This window comes from Diadema antillarum, unplaced genomic scaffold, assembly GCF_040938485.1.
Source record: "Diadema antillarum isolate AM-2024a unplaced genomic scaffold, OU_Dant_1.0 scf00000132, whole genome shotgun sequence".
Lineage (NCBI taxonomy): Eukaryota > Metazoa > Echinodermata > Echinoidea > Diadematoida > Diadematidae > Diadema > Diadema antillarum.
This window is the reverse complement of record NW_027271021.1, coordinates 20,022-45,209: the sequence shown is the minus strand read 5'-3', so window position 1 is coordinate 45,209 and position 25,188 is coordinate 20,022. Positions and strand designations below refer to the sequence as shown.

The 25,188-nt window shown below is 38.9% G+C and overlaps 1 protein-coding gene across 1 annotated transcript; it reads left to right on the top strand.

Moving 5' to 3' along the window:
* The first annotated feature begins 247 nt into the window (after positions 1-247).
* Positions 248-18,140, top strand: LOC139720693 (ras-related protein Rab-21-like). The gene is made up of 7 exons (XM_071632048.1): positions 248-525; positions 9,340-9,399; positions 10,479-10,586; positions 11,896-11,959; positions 13,719-13,773; positions 15,516-15,604; positions 17,174-18,140. Exons 1-7 carry the CDS (start codon positions 391-393, stop codon positions 17,299-17,301), a joined length of 639 nt encoding a protein of 212 aa, XP_071488149.1. The 5' UTR covers positions 248-390; the 3' UTR covers positions 17,302-18,140.
* The last annotated feature ends 7,048 nt before the right edge of the window (positions 18,141-25,188 follow it).

The following is a 25,188-nucleotide window of genomic DNA, read 5'->3' as shown; positions in this document are numbered from 1 at the left end:
GCAATTTCACAGCTTTTAGCTACAGGAGAGTGAATGATGTCACCTATCGAATATGGTTTTAGCAAGCAGTAATTTTCTTACAGAAAACATTTTACCTCTTTTAGAATCAACACAAATATTTTTAAAATAATTTACAGTTTATTTCATATATTTTGGTGGAAGTGATGATATTATTAAGTGTAAGTCATGGGTGGAAATGCACTCTTAACTTGACGGTGACGTCATCATAATTATGATGGAGGCGTAAGGGTAACATGACTCATTTGTGCGGACAAGGATAGAGTTTCTCAGTGGTAAACATTCATTTTGAAGCCTGTGAGGATCTTGCTAAAGTGGTGAATTCACTGAAATTTACCTCAATATCAAACACTATTAGTTGAATGAGGTAAAATGGCCGCCAGCAGCTCCGGAGGAGGAAAGAACTTCAAGGTGGTTTTGCTTGGTGAAGGATGTGTCGGAAAGACATCGCTCGTATTGCGCTATGTAGAAAACAAATTCAACGACAAGCATATTACGACGTTACAGGTTTGTATCATGTACGGCGCAGTCACGGCAGTGGAATTCCCCATGATTTCATTATAAATTTAATGTGCAAGAAATTATGTCTATGTTATTACAGGCAGCTTTATGATTTTACAGTGGAGCTAACCTAGCATACCACATGTTCATGATGAGGGATCAAGCCTTTTGATTTGTGTGCTGATCATGATGACACGATGCGATCATTCTGCTCTGACGGACCCTCTATCTGTCGTGCAGATCGTGCTGCTGATGCTGAATGAAGCTGCAAGTGAAGGCAGAAATAACGTTCCCCCGTTAGGACGTAGGTGTAGGGTTCTGTAACTTTTTCATTGATTGACATTTATTGTGACCAACTTAACCCATATCGATATCGGGCCATCTACGGGATATTCCGTTAGTTCGTCCGAATGCCGCAGCAGGGGCCAATAATCAATATCAATAGGTTTATCTCGTAGTGAATGAAATGACATAAATTAGTCTAAAATTACAATTGTATGAACAACGTCATTGACATTCACTTCCGCTGAGTATGGTTGGGTGTTCATACATGTAATACCGGCCACCTAACGTTTTTCTATCAATAGAAACGTGAAATCTCTCACAATTTGCCTGAAATTTTACTCACGTGTGGAGAAAATACTCCGGATTCACAAGCGCGCACTGAAAATGCGATCTGAGGTACGCGCTCTTAGATGGCAGCTTCGAACGCGTGGGGTGTCATTTTTTCCGCATTCAGTTGCCCTGCTCATTTCAACTGACCACCCTGACAATACGTATAACGAATTAACGTCAGTTACGGTATGGTCGCCACTGCGGTAAGGTCGCCAGACATTCACATCGCATGTAACGCGCGCCGCGATCGGAGATCAGGTTGGGCGACGGATTTTCATCACTCTCAAAATACATTCGTAATTCACCTTTTTCCTCCGTAAAAACACAAATAATTGTAATCAAAATATATTTTACCATTTGTAACAGGTGATAAAACCATTTTTAATGCGAGGATGTTTTTGATTTAGAATGGATTTCAGGTGGCAGATTAAGGGAGATTTTCAAACGCGGTGACCGACAATGCCTCCTTCATTGAAGCGTATGTATAACACACACGCTAATACTATGTGGCAGGCTATGGGCGGCGAACTAATTCAGTGCCGATATTATGCACTTGTCAATGTAATGACGCACCCCACTACCCCCGGACATGGGTGCGTCATGGTCATTTTTTGACTGACCACACGGGGTTTTTGACGGACACCACAGTCACTTTTTTGACGGACATAACGCTGCAAGTGACGAACACCACAGTCACTTTTTTGACGGACAACACGTTGAAAGTGACGCACACCTCGGTCACTTTTTTGACGGACATCCTCGGTACATTTGACGCACCCCCGTAAATACTGAAACGATTTTTGCATACGTTTTATTCAAGCAATTTCATTTTCTTTTGGTTCGTACACATAATTTGTAAAAGTTTCGGCAAGTTTCCCTTACCATGTAAGCACCGTATTGTCATTCACCGTACATCACGCTGCTGCTCCGATATTCCGTGCAGTAGTATGTATTCTGTGCATGCAATCCATACATGACAATAACATGTGTGCAGAATGCGCTGTGTGTGCGCGGCCATTGCTAGTGCGGTGGATGCATACTGCTGCAGCGCAGGTAGGTACACACCACGCCACGGCATTCATATTCCCGCTCGAGTACTGCGTAACTACAGCCTAGTCGCGGTACGTAGAGATTCGCACAGCTAACAGCGTCGCGCGCGCGTCTGGCCAGCTGGTCGGGCTATCCCGCGAGCAGAAAATGGCATGCGGCAAGCAGTTCTTCTGCTGCCGTTTCGACAGAAAAGATTGAACTAAGTTGTTACATCGCTGAACAGTCCCTGGTTTGAGATTGAGTATGCATGATTTCATGGGTTTGTTGGAGGGAAAATGTAAGGAGAAAGGGTGGCTTTTAAATTCTTTGCTTGCCAGATTCTGGCAAGCATTTTTTCCTCTTATTCCAAAACGCTTCCCGACTTTGATTTTCACTTGCCGCGGGAAAGCGCTCTCTGTAATTTCACTCGCGGTACGTGTATCCAGCGTGCAAAAATGCGTGTTATTTTCCATAGCCAAGTGACGTACCATGACGCACCCCTCGGTCGAAATTTTGACCGACAATGATGGGATTTTGACGCACCCCTCGGTCAAAAATTTGACGGACAAAGCTGGTAAAATGACGAACACCTGGGTCACAAATTTGACGGACCAAACGAGGAAATGACGCACCCATGTCCGGGGGTAGTGGGGTGAGTCATTACATTGACAAGTGCATTAGTTCGCCAGCCCGGACGTGCATAAAACTTACACACAAGTGGCGACCATACGGTAATTGACGCTAAAGGGCACTTAAATGCGTTTTTTCGACAGGCCGCTGTTTTTTTTTCTAGCCGTCATAATTTTCCTCCAATAATATTTGAATATATTTTGAATCCTTCGATATTACTTTTGAAGGACTGTTTGATGAATTTGAATTGATTTTCATTAAGAAACTTTTCATCGTAATTGAAATAAATTAGATGAGTCGGTTTGTTTTTTCACATTCATTTCTCGTTTCTGCTTCAAATCGTACGGTCTTAGCGGGCGACAAAATGTTTATGTCATCTGTATGTGTATAATGTGTGTGCACGATCGTACAAGCGGCGGTGACAATTTTGCGGTCAAAATCGTCAAATTTATTACGGAAGGATACTCTACATCTAACAACGAGTCAGCAAAGGTAGGCCTAGTTATATGTAGTTACACGATAAACCTTATTCGATTTTGCTAAATTTCGGTAATTTAGAGGGAATACTTAGTTGTTTTCGCCACATTTTACTCGGTAGCGTAGCCCAGTGAAGAATCGAACACCGTTGCGCGTAGTCCCATGCATACATTTTCTGTACGCGCAATGCCATTGTTCCGTAGTGCGCGGTCGGTCGATATGGACCCGGTCGGTGTGTTGAACACCTACCATACTATGACTGCACTATGCATTGAATAGCAGCATGTTATATACCATAATAAAGAGATTTCTTTCTTCTTTCGGGTCCCCTTCTTTCTTTGTCTATGTTTTTTTCATTGCTTGCTAATACTAACGAATGAAGAGCGATTGTTTGGAGAGTTATCTGTTTGTCGGCGTGTGTGTGCGAACAGTGCTGGGCCAGTTGGGTGTTTATTTACACTGGTGCGTTGGCCCGATATGGGTTGAGTGTCAACGCAATGCAATGCAACTAACATCAATTTAATACCATTAAGTCGCCACTACCTAAAGTCGCCAGACATTCACATCGCATGTAACACATGCTGCGATCTGAGATCAGCTGGGCTGGGGCGACGGATTTTCATTGCTCTCAAACGACATTCCTAAATAGACACCTAATTCACCTTTTTCCTCCATAAAAACACAATCCAAATGTATTTTACCATATGTAACAGGTGACAAGACCATTTTTAATGCAAGAATGTTTTTGATTTTGAATGGATTTCAGGTGGCAGCTTAACAAAGTTTTTCAAACGTGACGATGCACAATGCATCCTACATTGAAGTGTGTGTATAACACTAACACTGCAGTAAACACATGCGCTAATAATACATGGTGCGCTATGGCCATGGGTCTACAGCCACACACGTGTGGTTGTGGCCAACATGGCCCTGTGTACGAGTCCCTGATGTCAGCCACACGTACACATATGTGGGCATGGTGAGCAATGCAATGTACAATTAAATGTAACAAGTTAGACCTCTAGATCTAGAGCCTAATTGTAGTACACTGCTATGATGAAAATGACCTATTTTTTAGTACATTTTATACAACTTTATTTCCTCTTCTTGTATTTCTTCTCTCTCTTTTTTTGGTCTTGTCAAAAATGTTCATCCCACATCTGTTTCAACTGCCAGTTTTCTCGAAGATAGTCTTAACAAACGGTGGCCAGCAGCCATCCGGCCATCCGTGCTTGCACAGCAGTCAGCAGTGCACCACAGGCACAGCGGCTTGATGACGATTGTACCCTGTACGCGGATACTCGTACACAGTACAAGCATGCGGCGCATGCACACTCTTTGATAGTTGCGATATGCTCATGTTCGTGTTCACATGTTGTGTGTTGAATGTGCATTTTGTAGACAGGGCCACAGGTGGTGGCACTGCTAGTGAGCGGCAAGACTCCGGTGTACTGTATCATTGCAATTTATCCTAATCAATCAGAAGCCCCCCAATCAATTGTAACTTTGCGATTGAATTTAAATCTATCTTTGATATAAAACGATCACAATGAGAATGGAGTGAAAAAGAATATTGTAGAAAATGAAGTTGTCTGGAAGGTATAATAAATGAGGTTATTTTCGTTGTTTTGCGATGTGGTGGTCTGTGATGTAGGCCTACAATTTTATTTGTACATTGTGACACATGTTGATGTGGCTATGTACACACTGTACACACAGCGGGTTCCCCATACAGCGATATCCAGCTTCTCTGTGTGCATGGGACAGTGTACGCGCATATGGCTGTATCCAGCAACTCAAGCCATGGTTTACCACACACGTACAGGCTTGTACATGTGTGGCTGTATACACTACCATTCTGTAGAACAAGCTGCCCATAATTCGACAATATCACCAACTAAAATTTGACTGCTGGCTACATATAGAAACCTATGCTTTTGAATGTGGTCGAATTTAGGCATGGGTGGTTTTTTTATTATTAATATATGTGACCCGCTACAACAAAATGATCCTAAAGTCGGGCGAGGTCGATTATTTGAAAATTGCACGACACAATTCCCTAATCTTTCTGCTTTAAATTGATATATAACACGTCTCATAAAAATAATCGGCTGCGGAGATATCGATGTTTAAAAGAGAGCATGTCAAGACGTCTGGGAAATCACTGTTTCGAGAAAAGCGCCCTAAAAGTTCTCCTTGCGACGCAATCACAATCAAGAGACACGCAAGTCAGTATTCACCTCCGGACAATAGAAGTTAAGCCCTAGCAACCCCCGAAATGCTCATTCAAACACAGCGTCGGCGGTCTCCTCACCGACCAATCAGTGACCAGGATGTCAGGAGAAACGTCTAGGCATAGCGCAACCCGCCCGCACGCACCAGTCGACTGGGCAGTGTGCGAGCTTCACGCTTCGGTTAGCGGCAAGCAGCAAACTGACCAATGAGATCACTCTGGTCGTTGTTAGGGGCGGAGCCTATGTGTGGCGCTCAATCCAAATGTTCGAACCAGTTTCTGCTTCGTTGAAACGCCAAAAAAACATGGCCCAGAAAAACGCTATTTTTTTGGTCTTTCCTTTTATCATTTTCCTTCAAAATTTCGACAGATGATAGAAGACATGTCAGACTCTAATAATATGTCAAATTCAGAAAATCGTAAGTTTTGACCAATTTTGATGCTCTAACTTCAAACTCGATTTTCACGGCTTCGACCGTGCGCGACTTTAGGACCATTTTGTTGTAGCGGGTCACATATGTCCCTGCCCCCTCCCATCTCCCACTTATTTTGCCATGCCACACTGCACAGGTCTACCCTACTCTAGTTAGCTCTGCATGCCTTTCCCTGCACTTGCCAAATGTGTGTGTGCATATTGTATACATGTGCATGCATGCGTACATCTGTGCATAAGATACACAGTAACTGGAGATGAGACTTGCAGCAGGGCGATGATAATGTGACTATTGTACATGGACAAGCATTGCATAGTGTCGGTGGTAATGATTGGATCAAAGATCTACTGTAGAAGCTCTTCCAAATTGCCAATCCTTTTTCCCACCTCCCAGATTTGAAGCATTGTAGCACTTGTGGCAGCCTGCATTGTACATGTAGACATTCCACAGCTACAAAATTCCATCTAAAACTTTGGAGGAAAGATGAACAAAAATATATGGGCAGAATTTGTGTACATCTCACATCACTTGTGTGTGACATTTTAAACACTGACAGACAGCAGGTGGTAGCTGTAGAAGGTCATAATCAAGAGTTCCCATCAGCAGTGTGATTCCCATTTTGTTTCTCTTCTGCAAGGATTTGAATGTCTGTTTTTACTGTGTTTTTATTGCCTAGATGTTAAATTGTTGAAGAACGTCTTGTGCAGAAGAGTGTTAGTGACTTGCATGAATGAAGATGATATTATTGTCAACAATGAGCTTTGGATTGATTATTCTGTGTTTCATTTCTTGAATGTATTGTGATTACGTATTCCTTTTGATGAGGCTTCTCCAAATTACTCTATAACATTTCTGTGCAAGAAAGTGAATAACACACAAATGTATTTACTGTAATAGAATGAGTACACATGATACAAATGATAATTGTATCGCCAAGTGTTTATCAGTGTAGAAACATAATGCAGCATTTTGCATATTTCTACATTCGATACAAGTGTTTTTTTCTTCAGATTAGCTTTCACATTGGACTATCCAAAAGATTGTGCTAATGATACTATAGTACTTGCATATCTTTAGAATTCAGTTGTGCATAATGTTTTATCAAGGTTTACAATTTACATTTGGCAAATTGATTCCCATCAATGCAGTGGTGAGCACAATATATATTCAGAGCACTCTATAAAGAAATCAGTAAATACTCTGTAGCCCTGAGAAGATTATCAAATGTTTGCATTGGTTTGGATTGGACACTTGTAATTCAAAAAAGGTGTGGCCCTGTGTGGCATCCAGTGCATGCAAGTGACAGACCGTAGATGGGTAGTGGGCATGTGGTAGAAGATATATGCCCACTATTTTCATTTCCTCTCGGAGTTTGATCACATGTTAAAGATAAAACTTTATTACTCTGGATCATGTTCAGTGTGTTAACATAAATTTGTGTAATTTCTTCGTCAAGTTAATACCAAAAAGCAGTTTCTCAGATGAAATTATTGCTGAGTAATTCAGAGCTACAGATACTAGGTGTTTCAAAAAACATTTCCCACTTTTGATCATTGATAGCTCAAAAACTATTCATTCGATAAAACTGTCATTGATATAAATAATAGCTGAATAGTGTACAATTTGGTTGAAGGTAATTTAAATGTGAAAGCATAAATCAGTTTCATTAAATCTAAGATTGATTTTGAAGTAAGGTTTCAGATTTTGATCAAATTTTAACCCTCTGTACAAAAATGAACTTTGCACAGGAACCAATGATGTGTATGTGAGTGTGTGCTGACAATGGCCCTGAACAATAGACATGCCTGAACCACCTGTTGACTAGGCGTCAGTCTCGTGCTCCCTGGCACATGAATGCTTAATCAATAATTCATGTGGATTGCCCTGGGCACTGCTAGTCTGGATTCATGCACGGTAAAGGGTAAAATGTATGCACATGGAAAAAGGAAGCACACGTTTCCATGTGCTTCCAAACACCACATTCCGTTCCAGCTGGCAATCATTTTCAATTTTTGCTTCACATATCACTAAATTTGGGATATAAATAAGCATGAATGATCTAAAGTTCCTCATTTTGATACAACTGTCTACTAATTAAATAGACAAATTTTTCGCTTTTTGATAAAAAGAAATCATTTTTGATAAAGAGTTCAGCAGCATTTATCATTGGGGCGATATGTTTCACAGTAGATTTATTTAAGGCTCCATTTACACAAGTGTATACTCTAATTGATTTTCTTTGCTTCCTGTCACCATGTTTACGATAGAACAGAAGGTATTCATTGTAATTTCGTTTTTCAGAAGTAGGGAGAGCACCTATCGAGACCCAACGACAGTATCTGCAGGCGTTTGACTTTACACAGATACTGCCAGAGGCTGAATAAAGACTAGTTGTGATAGTGGAATTTCTCATGAAAAAATAATGAAGCATTCAAACCCTAACCATTGTTTAGGACCATTGTCAGGGTGTTAACCACACACTCCCATACACACCCATTGACCCCTGTGCAAAGTGAAATTTTGTACAGAGGGTTGAAAATAGAGCAAAATCTGGAACCTAACTGTGAAATTAATCATGGATTTCATGAAACTGATTTATGTTTTCATATTCAAACCACCTTCAACCAAATTGTACACTATTCAGCTATTACTCATATCAATGACAGTGTTATCTGATATATAGTTTATGAATTATTAAGAATCAAAAGTGGGAAATGTTTTTTGAAACACCTAGTACCAGCACATGTCAAATATTCCAGGATGAATTCTAGTCTGCAAACGTTACTTAAAATAAATTCAGGTGTTTGAATTATTGTTGTATTTGTAGTTCAGTAATGTCGATTTGTGCAGTTTATAATGTCCTCAAACTATATCAAACGTGAATGGATTCCCCCCCTCCCCCCCTCCCCCCCCCCCCCCCTTGGTCTGCAAGTGCATCTTTTCCCCCTGACGTTGTCTACATAAATAGAACATCACCTTAAGTATTTCTCAACATAAAAAGTCATTATTGTTTCTAGAGTTATTTGTAAACATCTTGTTTTAAAGCCCCCAGTTTTTAATCTCTCTCTTGTCAAAAGATGTAAAGGGTTTCAAAGAGTGTCCTCTTTGAGATCCTGACATTCTGTCCAATCAGATATAAGTGAGAACGTACTTTCATTTTCACCTGGCATCATCATGGAATTACAATTGCAGTCATGCAGGACAGTTTGGGGGGAAAATGTCTACCGGTACTCCAGAGGTGTTACACACTATACTATTCTATACTATATGACAACATCTTGCCCACAGTGATTTAGACAAAATGGCATTGCCATATTGTACACAATAAGTGTGCTGCTGATGATGTCTATGAGAGAATCAATGATTTATGTTACTCTGTTGTTTGTCTTACTAACGTTACAGGCATCATTTCTCAACAAGAAGCTGAATATCGGTGGTAAAAGAGTAAACCTCGACATATGGGTAAGTTTTGTGAATGTTAACCGTTACATGTAAATATGTAGTGTACTAGAGCATGTTATTTATACACTGTAATATTATAAGTTACAAGGAAGTGCATGTACAATATTGCACAAACATTTGATCACATAATGAGATGAACTGTCAGAAAAAAAATTATAAAAATGTTACTGTGTGAGCACTGTAGTTTTGGCGCTATGCCCTATTTCATTTTTGAAATATTTTTCTTGATGTTATGAAACTAGCGTCGAGTAGCTCCATTAATTCTGAATTGAGTGTAATTCAAACTTTTTTTATGAGACTGCAGTCCACTAACATAAAAAGCTGGGGAATCATTATGTTTATTTGTCCTTGTGACCCTCAAGATGGGATTATTATTGACTGGAATGTTATTACATCACTCATCGTAAAGACTAACACATGTTATGATGTTTTCCCCACTTATGTAACAAAATAACAAGCCAACAATAGCACAATGGCATATATTACTTTTTTTCGTGGCTTCTTGCAAGCCATGCTTTAACATTCAATAGAGTCCGCAAAATCGTTCATGTTACAATAATCATTTTATGTGTTATTCCCATATAAAGAGTAAAAGAAAGGGGGCAGAGTATTGATTGTGTCTTTTGAGGCAAATGATGTGGTTGTTGGATTTGTTGCCAATAACTGAAGTGGGTTATAGAGGACAAGAGTAGATGTGAATTGTGTAAAGCTTCACAGTAACAGAGCTTACACAAATGGTATTAAGACATGCAGTGTTGAAATTTTACCTCGTCCATTTTGTTTTTGTACATGCAGAGAATATATATGATAGATTTGTAGTAAAACAATGCTGTTTAATATGAAGGTTGTCACAACAGTGCCAACATACTGCACATTGACAATTACTTAAATTAAAGTTAAAACATATAAGTATTTATAGATCATATTCATGTATTCTGTTAGCTTCAGAATAAATTGAAGAGCCCCCCCCCCCCCCCCCCCCCATGGAAAATAAGGAGAAAAAAGTACAAACAATATTTTCAGTATTTTGTTAGAAAAGAGATATTTTGAACCAACTGTTTCTCATGTTTGATTGGCAGGACACAGCCGGACAGGAAAGGTTCCATGCATTAGGACCAATCTACTACAGAGACAGCAACGGGGCAATACTTGTGTATGATATCACAGATGAGGATTCCTTCACAAAGGTTGGTGTCAAAAAACATGCTGTAACTTTCGACTGAATTTACCTCAGCTGAATAGAGTTTAACCCACTTATCTGAATATGTTTGAAAGTACACAAGCAAGTACTATATACTGATGTATGCGTTATACCTACTTTAGTACTGAGTGTTATCACAATATTTATACTCTTTTTTCTTTTTTTCGTGAGTATGCTTGAGATGTTGTACAATTTGTATATCAATATTTCTATTTGAGTTTAAAATGATTTGATTTTGACTTAAAACGTTGAAAGCTGTACAATCAATCACTTGTTATGGCAGAGCTTATTGTGATGTAATTTTGGATTTACAATGGTCAATATGGAATAGCATTTGTTTGCTCTCTGTTTTGCTATCAAATTGTAAAGTTCTTGTTTTAGGGGGCCAGATACCTTTTTCATTTTACCCTCAAATCAAGAGATGATTATTCTTATCTTAAACAGTGCATGTGGATACATAACCACATATGTATGTGTACACACAAGAAAGGCTTTGTTTGGTATGTACATACAATGAGGTACATGTATATAAACACTCCTAATTAATGAACTGTAAAGTGACACTGCCCATGTTAAAGTTTGGGGAAAAGGCATATGGTAGAGAGTGAGAGAGATGTGAGCTGCCAACTCCCAGGATTTTGGCATCCTAAGTCATGTAATCTGTGATTTCCTGGGGATTATTCCATGAAACATGTTCTGCTTTGCTTGCTTGCAGGAGTATGCACTGTTTTGCAGAAATGACATGCAAGAGAGATAGAGAGAGGAAATTTCTTATGCCTTGCAGTTATATGCTAAATTGCAAATTTTGTAAAGTATGTAATCATGAGAGGAATTGGCGGATGGGATGACATCAGTTTAGACCAGATGCATGAAAACCAGCTACAATAGTATGTGTACATTACCTCATCTGCTCGCTTTTGTTCTGTTGTGGTTTTGAAATGAAAACTACATGTACATGATAATAGAAAATATAGTCAACAAATTGATCAGTTACTTTAATAATACACAAGGGATGCATTTGTTATGTGTCTTCTGTGTTCCTGCAGGAATGTTCTTCCAAGTGAGTACATCTTAGAATTTCTGTGCATGGGAGAATATTACAAATGGTCTACTATTATGTGATCATGTTTATCCAGTCACTGGCTTGTATTTGGCTAACCCACACGATAAAAATAACAAAAATAGCACTCTTTCAGTGAAATAACTCCTAATCACTCAGTAAATCCTTGTAGTAATGATTGAGTGTACATGCAGTTAAGATCTCCCTTTTTTCTTCGTTTTTTTTTCCCTCTCAGGTGAAGAACTGGGTGAGAGAACTGAAAAAGATGCTGGGAAATGACATAGCACTGTGTATAGCAGGTATGAGTAATTCTGACCTTGTAAATACATCTGTACCAGAATCTGTCATTACTAATTGTGTGTGTGTGTGTGTGTGTGTGTGTGTGTGTGTGTGTGTGTGTGTGTGTGTGTGTTGCGCTTTGATCTGTGGGCAACCATGTGCTCTCCATACTATGGGGGAAGTAGTGCATTTTGAGATACGACAAATGAATCTGCAAGTGTGTCACTGTTGTGTGAAGACTCATGGCCATGTAAATGTCAGTGCAAGAATTAAAACAGCCATAAGCCATGGTTTGCTGTATGAGTGCAGTATCTTTATCCTTGTTAAGGGTCAATTCCACGGAAAGGTTGCATTTTATGAAAATCAAACTATTGAGTATAGATGATTAATGAAGCTTAATTAGATGATCTGGTATTGTTTACTCAAAGCAGCCTTTCACAACGGATATTTTGATACCTCATTTGTGAACATCGGTGAACGTGGAGTGGAGTTATGTCCGAAAAACCTTCATTTTTCATGAAAATTGCCAATTTTTGCAGAATTTATGTATCATTTCTGATACACTATTATGGCCATAATACAGCTTGTGTAATTCTCAGATGGTTTATTTTCTGAATGTTCTTTGGTCATAGATTGGTTTTATGATGTTCTAGAACTTGTTCTGGCATCAGTAAATATTATTCTCTCAATCTCAAAATGTGGTAGTTGATAGCGTCCCATAAGTCACGTTTTTGTGTCCCATCAGTCACACTGGTTTTCCCTATCCTGCTACTGTACCAATGTGTGGATATTCATACCACTTGGCTCAGGGTAAGCACCAACCCTTTGCTACATTCACGAAAGAAAGTATCTTTCCAGAGACTCTGTGTGTAAGAATATTTCAGAACTTACTTTCCCATGTGAAAAACGGTGGTCCTCACATGTCCCATAAGTCACGACAGCAATTTTTCGTTGCTGTACGTAATGCAATGATACTTTTCCGACTAAGTATGGTGTTTTCATAAACTGTGATATGATGGATCTAACCATGAACTGAGAAAAATGCATTTGATGCAACTATTTTCTCAAAATACTGGTTTGAAATTGCCGAAAATTGTCACTTTGTCCCATAAGTCACAATGGAATTGACCTAAGATAGATGACAGACTGCCATGCATGACTGCATTCTTTTGTCACAATTCACAAACACAAGAGTATTTCCTGTACCCTGTTTGCTGTTAGCATCTATTATTATTATTTTAAGATGTTCTCTTGTGGCGCAGACTTCACTTTAGCAATAAGAAATCACATTGGACTTGTCCAGTAAGGTAGCAGATTGTGTGGGATATTATAGAGGGCAAGTGTGGTTTGCACGAACAATTTAGAGCTCTGATTAGTTTGTTTGAACGTAGAGTGATTATACAGGGGGAAAAAGGCCAACAACAAATTAGTGAAAATTTGAGAAAAATCCAACAAGATGGCACATGATGTGGCATTTTGCATGCTGATTAAAGTAGCGACATCGTTCATGTGACTGACATACTGTAAAACCAGAATTATTTGTAGCTTGAAACTTTTGTGAATTGAAACCAATGGCCTTATTTTGTGGCATAAAACTTAAAACTTTGCTGGTCTGGTCACCATTTTGACACTGAAAGAGTCTTGTTCTCAATATTTGTCCGATTTCACTAAAACAAAATCTTAGCTGTTCTCTTTCTGAATATCTTATGTAGTAAAGTGAATTTTCCTTAAAGTGGCATTGCTTCACTTATGACATTTTTGTCTTTTCCCGCAATATAGGTAACAAGATCGACCTGGAGAAGCAGAGAAATGTATCAGTAGCAGATGCAGAGGCGTAAGTAACAAGGCTAGTTTTTATTATGTTGTCATTTGGTATACATGTAGCTGCTGGTACAATTCTCGGTATCGCCAGTACCTAGGTACCATGTGCAGAGCAGTGCTTTAGATGCATAATGGGATAGCCCAGGGGACAAACTTGCCCCGGTTTTGGCTTCATATGCACTTAGGTCACATTCTGTCTTTATCCAGGGGTATTTTTCGTTGAAGATTTCTTTGTTTTCCATCATGTGACCAGCACATTGAGGCCTCGCATTAGCGAGCCATGGTTCCGATGACCTGAAAAAGAGTTCGAAAATTAGAAATTTCGAACTCTTTTTTTTTATGGTTGAATTCTAACCGAAGAAAAAAGCAGCAGCTAAAGAAAAGCAGACAAAAATTGCATTGAATTGCATGGGAACTAAGACGTGCACAAGACAAACGGAGGTGACAATGGCTCCAAGGAATCCCAGTGTGCATCTGTGATGGGACTTTTTTAGTGTGCGCAGAAGTTTTCTGCGCATTGGCAGTGCCGACGATTGTAAGCTCCTCTTTTCTATATGTAATGTTAAAGAAGAGAACTTGTGCAGTCATTACAGTCATGTACTGGATATATGCTAAATATTTTGTGGGGTTTTGATATTTGCAAAGTTTGTGAGTCAGATGCTATTCGTTAATTTAGCAACACATGAAAATATGAACTCTGATCCTAGCATGAATGCGACAGGCATGCATACTTTTCTCCATTCATTATTATACTCCATGATCGCAACTTTAACCACTTGCGAATTGTCGGGAAGTCCCAATTTACAAACAATCGGACTCACTGAATATATAGCATATGCACAATGGATCACTGCATTTAAAAGGTTAACTTCTTGAAGACTAGTCCCGAGTACACTCAGGCAGGGGTCTATGGGAAATGCTTGTTGTAGCAAAGAGCCAGCCCGTCCTTAACGGGTTGAGATTGAGTTACCAGCCCAACTTTGTTACAGAGGATCTTTTAACATTTTGTGTAATACAGAAACTATTCTCGTCTCATATTCTCAGCATTCAGGCAAAGGCAAGGGGAATTGATAGGTGCTTATTGTGTAACTCTTTACTGTGTGTAAAGAGGACTTGCATTCACACATGATGCCAACTATAATGGCAGTGTGTGTACTTCCCTACCAAGTAAGAGGAAATGCCTTGGAACAATATGCATTTTAAATGTATATTCTCATTCAATAAGTGGGTTTTCTCATAACACACAAGTGTGAAGTTTGTAAGTTTGATCACTTGATTAATACAGTGATTTAGTAGGGCATTGGATACCATGTAAATAAGGCCTTTTTTCTGTCTTCAAAGAAATTTTATATGAAAAATCATTCTGTGATCTTGCAGTAACTGACTGTATCTTCTTTTCTTTTGTGCACTACTACATGTTCGTATCTTGTTTTATCTCTGCAGAGGGAAGTAGTTTCAGCAACAGCAATTTGAAAACAAAGTAAAACTGAAACATATTGACATGTTTCCTGGTATTTGAGGGTTGCTGCCATATTGACTACACACATACACACACACACACACACACACACACACACACACACACACACACACACTCTGTTTGTAATTTTTTTATAAATTCTGGTATTGAAGTATTATATTACCTTTGTCCCAAATGTGCTCCCGTATTAGGTTATATTGAAAAGATTTTCAATGACTTTTCATGAGCTCTGAAATTCATAATCATTTCTCTCTGTCCTATTTTTTTGTTTTCAGATATGCAGCATCAGTAGGGGCAAAGCATTTTCACACATCAGCAAAACTCAACAAAGGAATTGAGGAGATGTTCCTAGATCTTAGCAAAAGTAAGTGATCCATGAGAGTTTTGATATCAGCATTGACCGCCTGCTTTATATTGCAGTGACCATTACCATTATGGAAGGGCATACATGTACATTATCAGCCATGCATGATTGTGATGATGTTCAGTGTGAAAGCCATCATGAATTTCATATCGGTGTAATATAGAGGTTAAATCTATGTCAGTGGACGTTCTTTAAAAATGCATCAAACATGTAAGCTTCTTACAACCCTCCCAGATTGATGTGTTTTTTTTTTTTGGACAAAAACTTGATATTTCAATAATATTGATATGATATGGACTGGCCTTGAGGGGGATACAACATTTATTGCCCAACTAGAAATGTATTGCCCGAGTCGAAGACGAAGGCAATACATTTCCAGTGAGGGCAATAAATGTCCTATCCCCCGAAAGTAGACAGTCCTTATTATTATCATTACCCATTTCAGGCATCTTCGAGCAGTAACTTAAATCAATACAATGTAAACTTCCTAATTTATGGTAACAAAATCCACTCGGCGCCAGGTCGAACCCTACACCACTGTGCACAATTCAGGTACTCGGCGTGCTCACACAGTCACAGTGATCGTCCCCCTTTTTTTGTGCTAACGTATGGGAATTTGCCTTCTGTCACGAAACTCAGGTACGCTGTGCGAGTAACAGCCAGCACACGCAGTCAGACACATGCCTCCATACGGTGCAGCGATTGTCTTCTAAATTTATGAGTTTGCCCTTCATCGCGAAACCTCTCCGCGAGAAACTCTCACAACAGTAAATTTTTCATCACCAGGAGCTCAAGTGCCCGGATGCTAGCAGTTTTCGAAATTTTCTCTTGGTGATTGACTGGAGTGTTTACGTGTAAAGTTAATGGCCAAACCCGGAAGAAGGAAAATACCCACTAATATTGCCCGCTGTCCTTGACGACCAACCAAAATAACAACTACAATTGCCCGGCAAAACTACCTCATATGGGTTATAATTGTCAATATAGTAGAGTTGACTCTGGTAATGAAGAACATCAACTGAAAGAATGTATTTTCACCCTAAACTTCAAAGTTTCAGTGAATTCTATGGTCTTTCAAACCCTGCTCTAAGGAACTGAGTGCACTGGTCCCAAGGTTCTTGTTGTTAGGGCTCACTGTAATTCCGAAGGTGTAAGAAGCTGTAAGTCTCCAAGTGCATTTGAATGATGCCTTTTTGACCCCATGCAAAGGGCAAGATGTAAACCAGATGAAGTGCACCATCACACACACACACAGACACACACACAAAGATACACAAACATGCATGCACACGCAGAAATCAACCTGAAAACAGGCGAATGATGTCCATTCCATGTGATGTGCCTAGGATGATTAGCAATAATCAGTGAATACTAATGAGTATAAATAGTATCTACTTTGCAGACACATTGTTAATGAATGAATGAATGAATGAATGAATGGATGGATGGATGGATGGATGGATGGATGGATGGATGGATGGATGGATGGATGGATGGATGGACCTGTGCAGTATGTATGTATACATAGTTATTGATTCCCGATTTTCCTCTTTCCCTCTCACCCATCAGGAATGCTAGAAGTCACATCATTTGACGATGGACTCGGCGGCCCCAGCAGAGGGGGTGGTTCAAAACACAAAAGCGTGACCATAGTGGAGGACTCGGAAGCGGAGCAGAAGAGCGGAGGGTGCTGTTAATGCACAGGGCAGCGGGATGTGAGCAGCGCAAGTTTGCGGCAGCTTCGAAATCCGTAAAGAAAAAAAACTCATCTACGTACTCTGTATGAGAGGGGTCAATCCACAAAGTGTTAATGGTGTGTATCCTCCCTCATCCTGTGCTGTGTTAAAGATGGCCTAGGTGTTTGGAGGGTATGATCTGGAAGACAAGTTCCACCCTGCGGAGTGGGTTGTTGACGTTGTTGTATGTGTGCTACCATTGTAGCTGGCTGTGTTTCGGTAGGCCGATTATCAGAGACGTGGATCCCTAAGTAGGGAGATTATCAAGCACCATAAAAAAATACAAAAAAATAAAAACTGTAAGACAAGGTTATGACCCATTGGTGCATGCTCGATAGAATCCTTCTGAAACAATCTGGCCACATTTCGATAGTCCAACTACTTTGGTAGAGCATAGATGTTTATATTATTATGTCAAAGGGATTGAATTATAATGAGAGTCACTAGTCATATGAAATTTAAAATCAATATTCACATTCTGTTTCTTCCTGTGTGTGTAAGCAATTTGTCTCACCGTACTTGTCTCTGTCACATGAAGCAAAGTTGTCTGTGTGTACCGGTTTTTAAATCTATGTCAGTCTGCTGCAAACGTTGCAGGTTTTGCCCTAAAATGTGTTGCTTATGGCTCATTGCTGTCTTTTGTTTTCAATTTACTGCCACAAAATGCTTTTATTTTGGTCATCTGTTCCTTCGTCGTACCCTATCCTCTGCATATCTAGGGTAAAAAGGAAGATGAAAAATCATCATGATGTTCATCACCCAGACTTTGCCAAAAGCTTTCATCAATAAGAATGAATAAGAGTGAGTAACCTTTGCTGTATGCCTTTTTTTTTAAAATCTCCTTCTTATTGCAATGTTGCATTCCAGGTGAAGATCCTGATAATCCAGCAAGGCACATTGATCATGAATTTCTCCTTCAATGTCAGAATAGTAAGGGAATACCATATCTTAACTCTGCTTGCCTCACCAATCTCGAACATTGGTGATTGCTATTGTAATGTTGGCCTGCTCCATATCTTGTGTATTATAGCAGTTTCAAAGGCTTTTGCTAAGATTTTCTGGAAGTCATACAACTCTTGCACTGGACTATTTTGTTACGTTTTTTAGACTCCAGAAACTACTACACATTGTAAATCAATGTGGTACGCACCATCATGTGCAATGCTGTCAGGGACTCTGTAGGTGGTGATGGAATAATTTTAATATTTAGTGTTTACATATTAGCTGCTGTCTCCACAAGTCTTGAAATAGACACTGTTGGTTGTTGAGGGAGATTGAGGGACAGTGTATCCCATCGTTCAGATGGTCGTTTTTCTTCAGGCTTATTCTCTGCTGAAGCGTTTTGCCTCCAAATTCAAATTCAAACCTGTTTTCGTTACAAGTGGACAAGGGCAGAGCAGTGTGTTCTCTTCTGAGCTTTCCCTGTACTGGCTGCTTCACACTCATGAGAATCAGAAACTAATTTAATAGATATATTTGTTCTAAGATAACATACAAATCCACAGTAGAAAAGGCAGTTTAGGATCCGATGTGCATGCACTCTATCACAGCATTTGAATGAATGCCCCTATCATTTCAGAAGTAGATTTGATATTTGTCGTGGCATTTGAAAACATTCACAGAAAACAAATGTTTCATCTTCACGTGCATAAAAGGAGGCTTACAGAATGTGTATTCGTATGCTAGCTTTTGCATGTGCCATGTGTATGTGTGTCATATTAACTTCTGTTCCGTGTCTGTACCCTCAACAATTGTCGTATTCTAATTCAAACAGGAAATTTTGACATTGTGAGTTAAACGTGTCATGATCTCTGCAGATTGAACAGGCAGTTGGGGCAATCAGTCATCAGTCATTGATGTTTTATCAGATAATGTAGAATGTCTTACAGATGCACAGCCATGAAATCCTGTGATTTCACTCTTTTTGTGGAATTGTTTTTGTGAGAAATTTTTTGAATTAGATAGCCAGTGATGAGCGAAAAGCAGGAGGAATTACATTGAAGAGAAATACTCAGAACAATTGCATGAGAAAAATGCTACAGATTGTTGCTTTTTTCCAATTTTAAGAATCGGAGTGCTGTATGAAAACCAAATATTCTAGGGTGAGATAGATGGGTAAACAGTAACAAAAATGGATCAAGATATCTATTGGTTGATCATGAAGATCTGGCATTCAGTCATAGTAATCTATTTCAGTGATAATTTTATGTTGTTAGACCTGGGGCCTGTTTTATGAAGAGTTTTAATTGATTATATAGTTTATTTCTATCATAAGTCTATGGCAGTCTGTGTGGAAAGGACATATATAATCGATTGTATCTTTTGATAAAACGGGGCCCTGTAAAAGAATAAGAATGGATTGCTGCATTATTGCATGGAAAGCAGAACTCTGTGCACCATCTTTTGTTTGCTATCAGTTTGTGTTCTTTGTTGTTTGCTCAGTTCATATCACCTCAACATTATTTGTACACACAGTCACAAATGTTAGCCCTCCCCAAAAAAGGATTTCAGTATCGAAAGGTCCCCCTTTCTCTCTCCCACTCTCTTTCTCTCATTCTCTTTCTCTCTTTTCTCTTAAAGCTAACACATTCTTGTTATCATATTTTAATGTTTATGTGGTATTGATAAAAAAGTTACTAATGATGTATTGGATTCTGTGTCCTGATTCTGTCTAACTCTCATTGTATGTCTGTCTAGGTCCGAAATATTTCTGTTCCGTGGATGGCAGTGAAGGAGTCAGTTCTATTTGACACTTCAGAGTAGAATTTTGTATATGTCCACAAGAGAAGAGAAGTTATTTCTTATTTTGATAGCCTACTGCATGTCAAAATGTAGTTTCTTAAATAATGCTCTATAAAGATTGTGATTATGAATCCAATGTATGATATAAGATTTATGTGTGACATTATTTATGATGTTTTGTATGCATTACATTCATCTCCAGATATATCGCTCTTGCACTAATGCAGGGGAAGAATATACATTTCAACCGTTCATTTCTATTTTTTTTTCTTCTGTGTACAGTTGATCATCTCAATGATTGAATGACATTATGTAGTAGATAGTGCTACAGCTGCATATTGTATCGCAAGGACTGATGCATGGGGCTCGTACAGCTACGTTTAGAATAAAGACTGTGCGATTTTGTTTCTGTACAAGTTACCGTCTCTTCACCACCCTCCATGTGCAAATGTGTCAAGAAATAATATAAGCCACGTTATCCTTTCTGTGCTGTAGAGAAAAAGAAACACTTATTAAAGGAAACTGCAGAATCCCAAGTCTTATTATTTTGACCTGCAAGTGAGCAATGTGTGCCAGCAATGTGTTGATTGTGCCTGTCTGCACTAGACATAGGCCACAGGGAGGTCGCTCTCAGATAAATGTCCTGCCCACCTGCGTCCAAACGACCCAGAAATGGACTGTAAATGACATATTACAGTGTATCAAATTTACACCCCTGAATGGCACCGCACCTGTAAAACATGACCTACATGGTGTTACCAGAGATGTCACGTACCCTAGTGGCACATTTAATTATTGTACATAGTACAATCCCTAAAATGCCATTTTGGATAGATGCTTCTTACACTAGTTTGAAAATAAGAACAGAATGATACTTTCCTGAAATACAGTGAGGAATTCAGTTTGATAAACAGGAGTTAATCCACAACACTACATGTAGTAGTGAATGTTGAAAATCTATTTCTCGAAATAGGACCCCTAAATAGTGATCAATTGGAAAAAACATCTTTTTTAGGGAAAATGTGGATGACACTGTGCCTCACAGACCATTTTTGACGCTTTTTGTTGACGCAGGTGCATGGTAAGTCTGGTGGAGGGCAACCCCCTTTACTTTTTGCCATGAAATCTAGTGCTTAGCGTTGAGTGTGTAGTGCAAAAAATTGCTGCAACAAATTTATATTATATCTAGCAGATTAAGTTTCAGATGTGTTTGAGGGGAAAGAAGAGTACAGTCAAATGTTTGAGATTATATTTGAGTGCTAGCACTTAAGAAAAAATGAGATTCTCAAATGGTTTGATCTGTTAGCACCTAGGGGAAATCTTTTATGACCCAGCAAAGAATTATAGTGTACACTAAAACATGGATCAATAAATGAACAAGTGAAAATGATTTTTCTTTTGATATGATCATGTACATTGTATATGTCTGCATAGAAATACATATGGTGTTCTTGTACACAGTCATGAGAGAGGGTAGTTTTACATAAGCAGTTGACGGAAACCACTTCTCAAACTTGCAGAAGTGATTTGAATCCTTCGGGCTAATAGCTAGATGCAAACGGGAAGATGAGAGGAGAACAGCATGCTGAAATAGACACAATATCGCTGACATTTCTTTCAAGCTTGTCAGGTTAGTAGGGCTACCCCATTGTGTGAATGGGCTTTGTAGGTAAGAGGTTGCTAATATTCTTTTGTTGAGAAGTAACTTAATCAGAGTGGGACATATGCATCTCACAGCTTGAGAGGACAATGATGCAAGTTTCTTATGATGTCATCGTGGGCTGCTACTGTAAAAGTCGATATTTTCGCGTGACTAATTTTTCGCGCTTGGCCGGGCAAGAAGAGTTTCACGTGTTTTTAATTCCGCGGAATCAAGACATCTCGCATAGGAACATATGACAAGCAAAAGCACATATTCACATGCTTTTATTTTCACACTAGTTTCTGGTTGTGCGAAATGCGCGAAAATTTTAACACTGCGAAAATTTCCACTTTTACAGTACGTGTAGAGGTTATCAGCAGTATATGAGGTTGAGTTTTAGAGAGATGACTATGTGGGTATCGCCAGGCGGTCCTGGGTCCCGTTTCATTAAAAAATGTTAGGATGGCAACTCTTGCTAGAATGGCAACTTCCCATAGCAACAGCCGATCAGGAAGCTGGATTCTTGTAATTACAATGACTATTGCCATTCCAGCAAGAGTTGCTATCATATCATCTTTTTATGAAATGGGGGCCCTGATCTTGGAAGCATGCACCCTTCTTACGATAAACAGACTGTGCATTATTTTGATATACTCTGTCACCGCTATGTGTATATGGCCATTAAGGCATGCGTTCAAATGATGGGGAACCATTGAGCAGTATCAGTTGTAGTGATTTGCATCATGATTTGTATCAAATTTTATCAGTAAGTTGACATCTTGATGGTTTGTAACCCGGCCTTGACAACATGGGCACAATGAGACGAAATTGTCATGTTACAAACCTAATGAAAAGTTGCCCTGGTTCCTATACATGACTTACGTTGAAATTGCTTTTATATCCCTCACAAAGAGATTGCTGTACTGAGATTGGCTAAGAATGGCACGCATGTCTAAAGAGTATACCGGGATATCTCACCATTGACTAAAAGTGGAAACATGTTTTAACACCTGACTCTGTAATAGGAAGTATCATGTAAAGTGCCATCAAGCAATACCTATTTATTTTCTTGATATGAATAGCATCTGGTTCCTTAATCACTTGATTTTGTTTAGAACAAGGTAATCAATGCAGATGACTGTATGCACCCTTGTACTCAAATTCCACAGCCAGTACACGCCTTATGTACACTGTAGTTTTTTTCATCGCTGGGCCCCCTCAGAATGTAGCGCTGGACAGTGCGCGATGAATCTTATGTTCACAACTGTGCTATGGCATACACAGCTGAATATTGTAAAAGAAGCTACAAGTGCCCACTTCAAAGAAATGAAGAGGAACCCAAAATCTAGGCAGCATCAGATTACATCTGCCCTGATCGAAATCGACAGATGGCAAATCACAAGAGAATACAATAGAATTTGATATTGTTTGTTTGTGCTTTTCCAGTTGATCGCCATGGCGAGTGTGTCATGGGCATGTTCATAAAAATGTGGCTACAGATAGTCTTTGGTTGAGCACAAGCATGTGTGAATGCAATCTCATAAGCTATGTGTTCTTCTCCAAAGTGTCCATTCAAGCATTAACGTCGAGTTTAGTGCATAAGAGTAGGTTGATATCTAACTTACTGTGACACCTGCTGGTACTAAACAAAAGTGATGTGAGGAGTACCATGTACAGGCCCAGGAGTTCTACTTCATCTCCATTGTACCATTGCAAGAGCTAGCCCTAGTGTGACAAAGTTATTAAATACATGTACAATATTACAGTAGGATTTGAGTCTTGACAGCAATTCTTCAAGGAGGTCTAATTCTTATGTTTTTAAAGAAATTTGACTTGGCAAACTCCTAAAACAACATCTTAATACAGTTGTATTTAGACATTTCTGTGTGAAATTTATTTCAGGGAAAAATTAACAGCAGAGAAAGAAAATAATTTGACAGTATTATTCACTTTTCTGACTGCACTAAATTGTGTGCCCCATTTTTGCCTGGGTATTCATGTCACAAGGCTTAGACCGACATCCTGGTTTTGTGGAGTCCTACATCCCTGCTAACAATTAGGGTTGAGGAAACATTCTTTTAGCTGAGATTGGGAAGAAGAGCAGGCTTGTAAAATATTGTATGTGAATGATAGTGGAATTGTTGAGTTTCTGTCATACGAGGCACATCTTTCTGAAGAATGGAACCCTCTAATCCATTCCGTGCTAAATGTATGCATATCTTGTCCTCTATATCAAGGGTATTTTCATCCAAGGGAGGATTGTACAGAAGTTTTGTACTCCAGGTAATATCAGCATATTTTATTAAGATTGTAAGAGGTGCATTGCCCATTCCATTTGCAACCCCCATATAGCTCTTGTGTTGTAGGTGAGAATGAAATAGAAGATGTGAGATGTTTTTTTCTTCTCTTTCATTTTGGTCAAATTTCTGTGTTGTGAGAATCATCAGAAAATTACCCTTTGAGAGAATTTTGCCTTTAACAGTGAACACTGATACTCTGTATGCAGAGCAAGAGTTACTGACGAGTATGTGGAAGTACAAATATTTACTGGAAATAAATTAAGATTACATGATTATACACAGTATGTGTGGCTTGAATTGTCCATGTGACTTTTTTGTGTCATTGAAGTATCATTGAAGTGATTGTGTGATGGCATTTAGACTTTTTGAAAAAGTGTATTTGCCTCGAAGACTGTGATTTTGTGTGAAATTGACAAGACAAAAACAGCAGGCCTGAGAAAATAATGAGAATGTGTACAATTAGTAGAAAAAATGAAGGCAACTCAGAAAGTCATCTAGAACAGCATCCTTACAGCACCTCAGAATCAGTGCAGTGGTCCCACAACTGTCCTGACCCACTCTGTTCCTTGGAGCTCATTTGTTAATTATGTACACTTATGTCTTTGTACCTCCAAAGCCACATAGACTCTAAGCTCAAATCCAGATGAGACAAAAGTTAGTCTGTGAAGAAGGAATAAAGATTTTATTAGCACAGTGAAAGAAAAAGTGATTTTTCCCGAAAATTGAATACAGATCTAGAAATTTATGAAATTCGCAAGTTTTGCTGATTTTCACAGTGCACTTTGTGAAAAGTCAATATGAATATGCAAATGAGAGAGTTGATGTAATCATTTTGCAACTTGCCAAACAGTTTGTACACAAAATCTTGATGGGAAAAAAAAATAGATATTAATATATTTGACTGGTTATTGTTTTTGAAGTTATTCAGCCAAGAATAACATGCTTTACACCTTTATAGCAGAAGGATTAAATTTCAATGTTTTTTTTTTTTGTACATGACCAATAAAAACTTGTGAGGTGATGACATCATAAGCTTACTTATTTGCATTTTCATATCCACTGTTCAAGAAATATTTGTATAATTCAGCCAAATGTAACAAGTTTCTAACTTGGAGTCTAAAGGGACCTGAGCTTTTGATCCTAGCAGAATTTTCATCAGAGGCA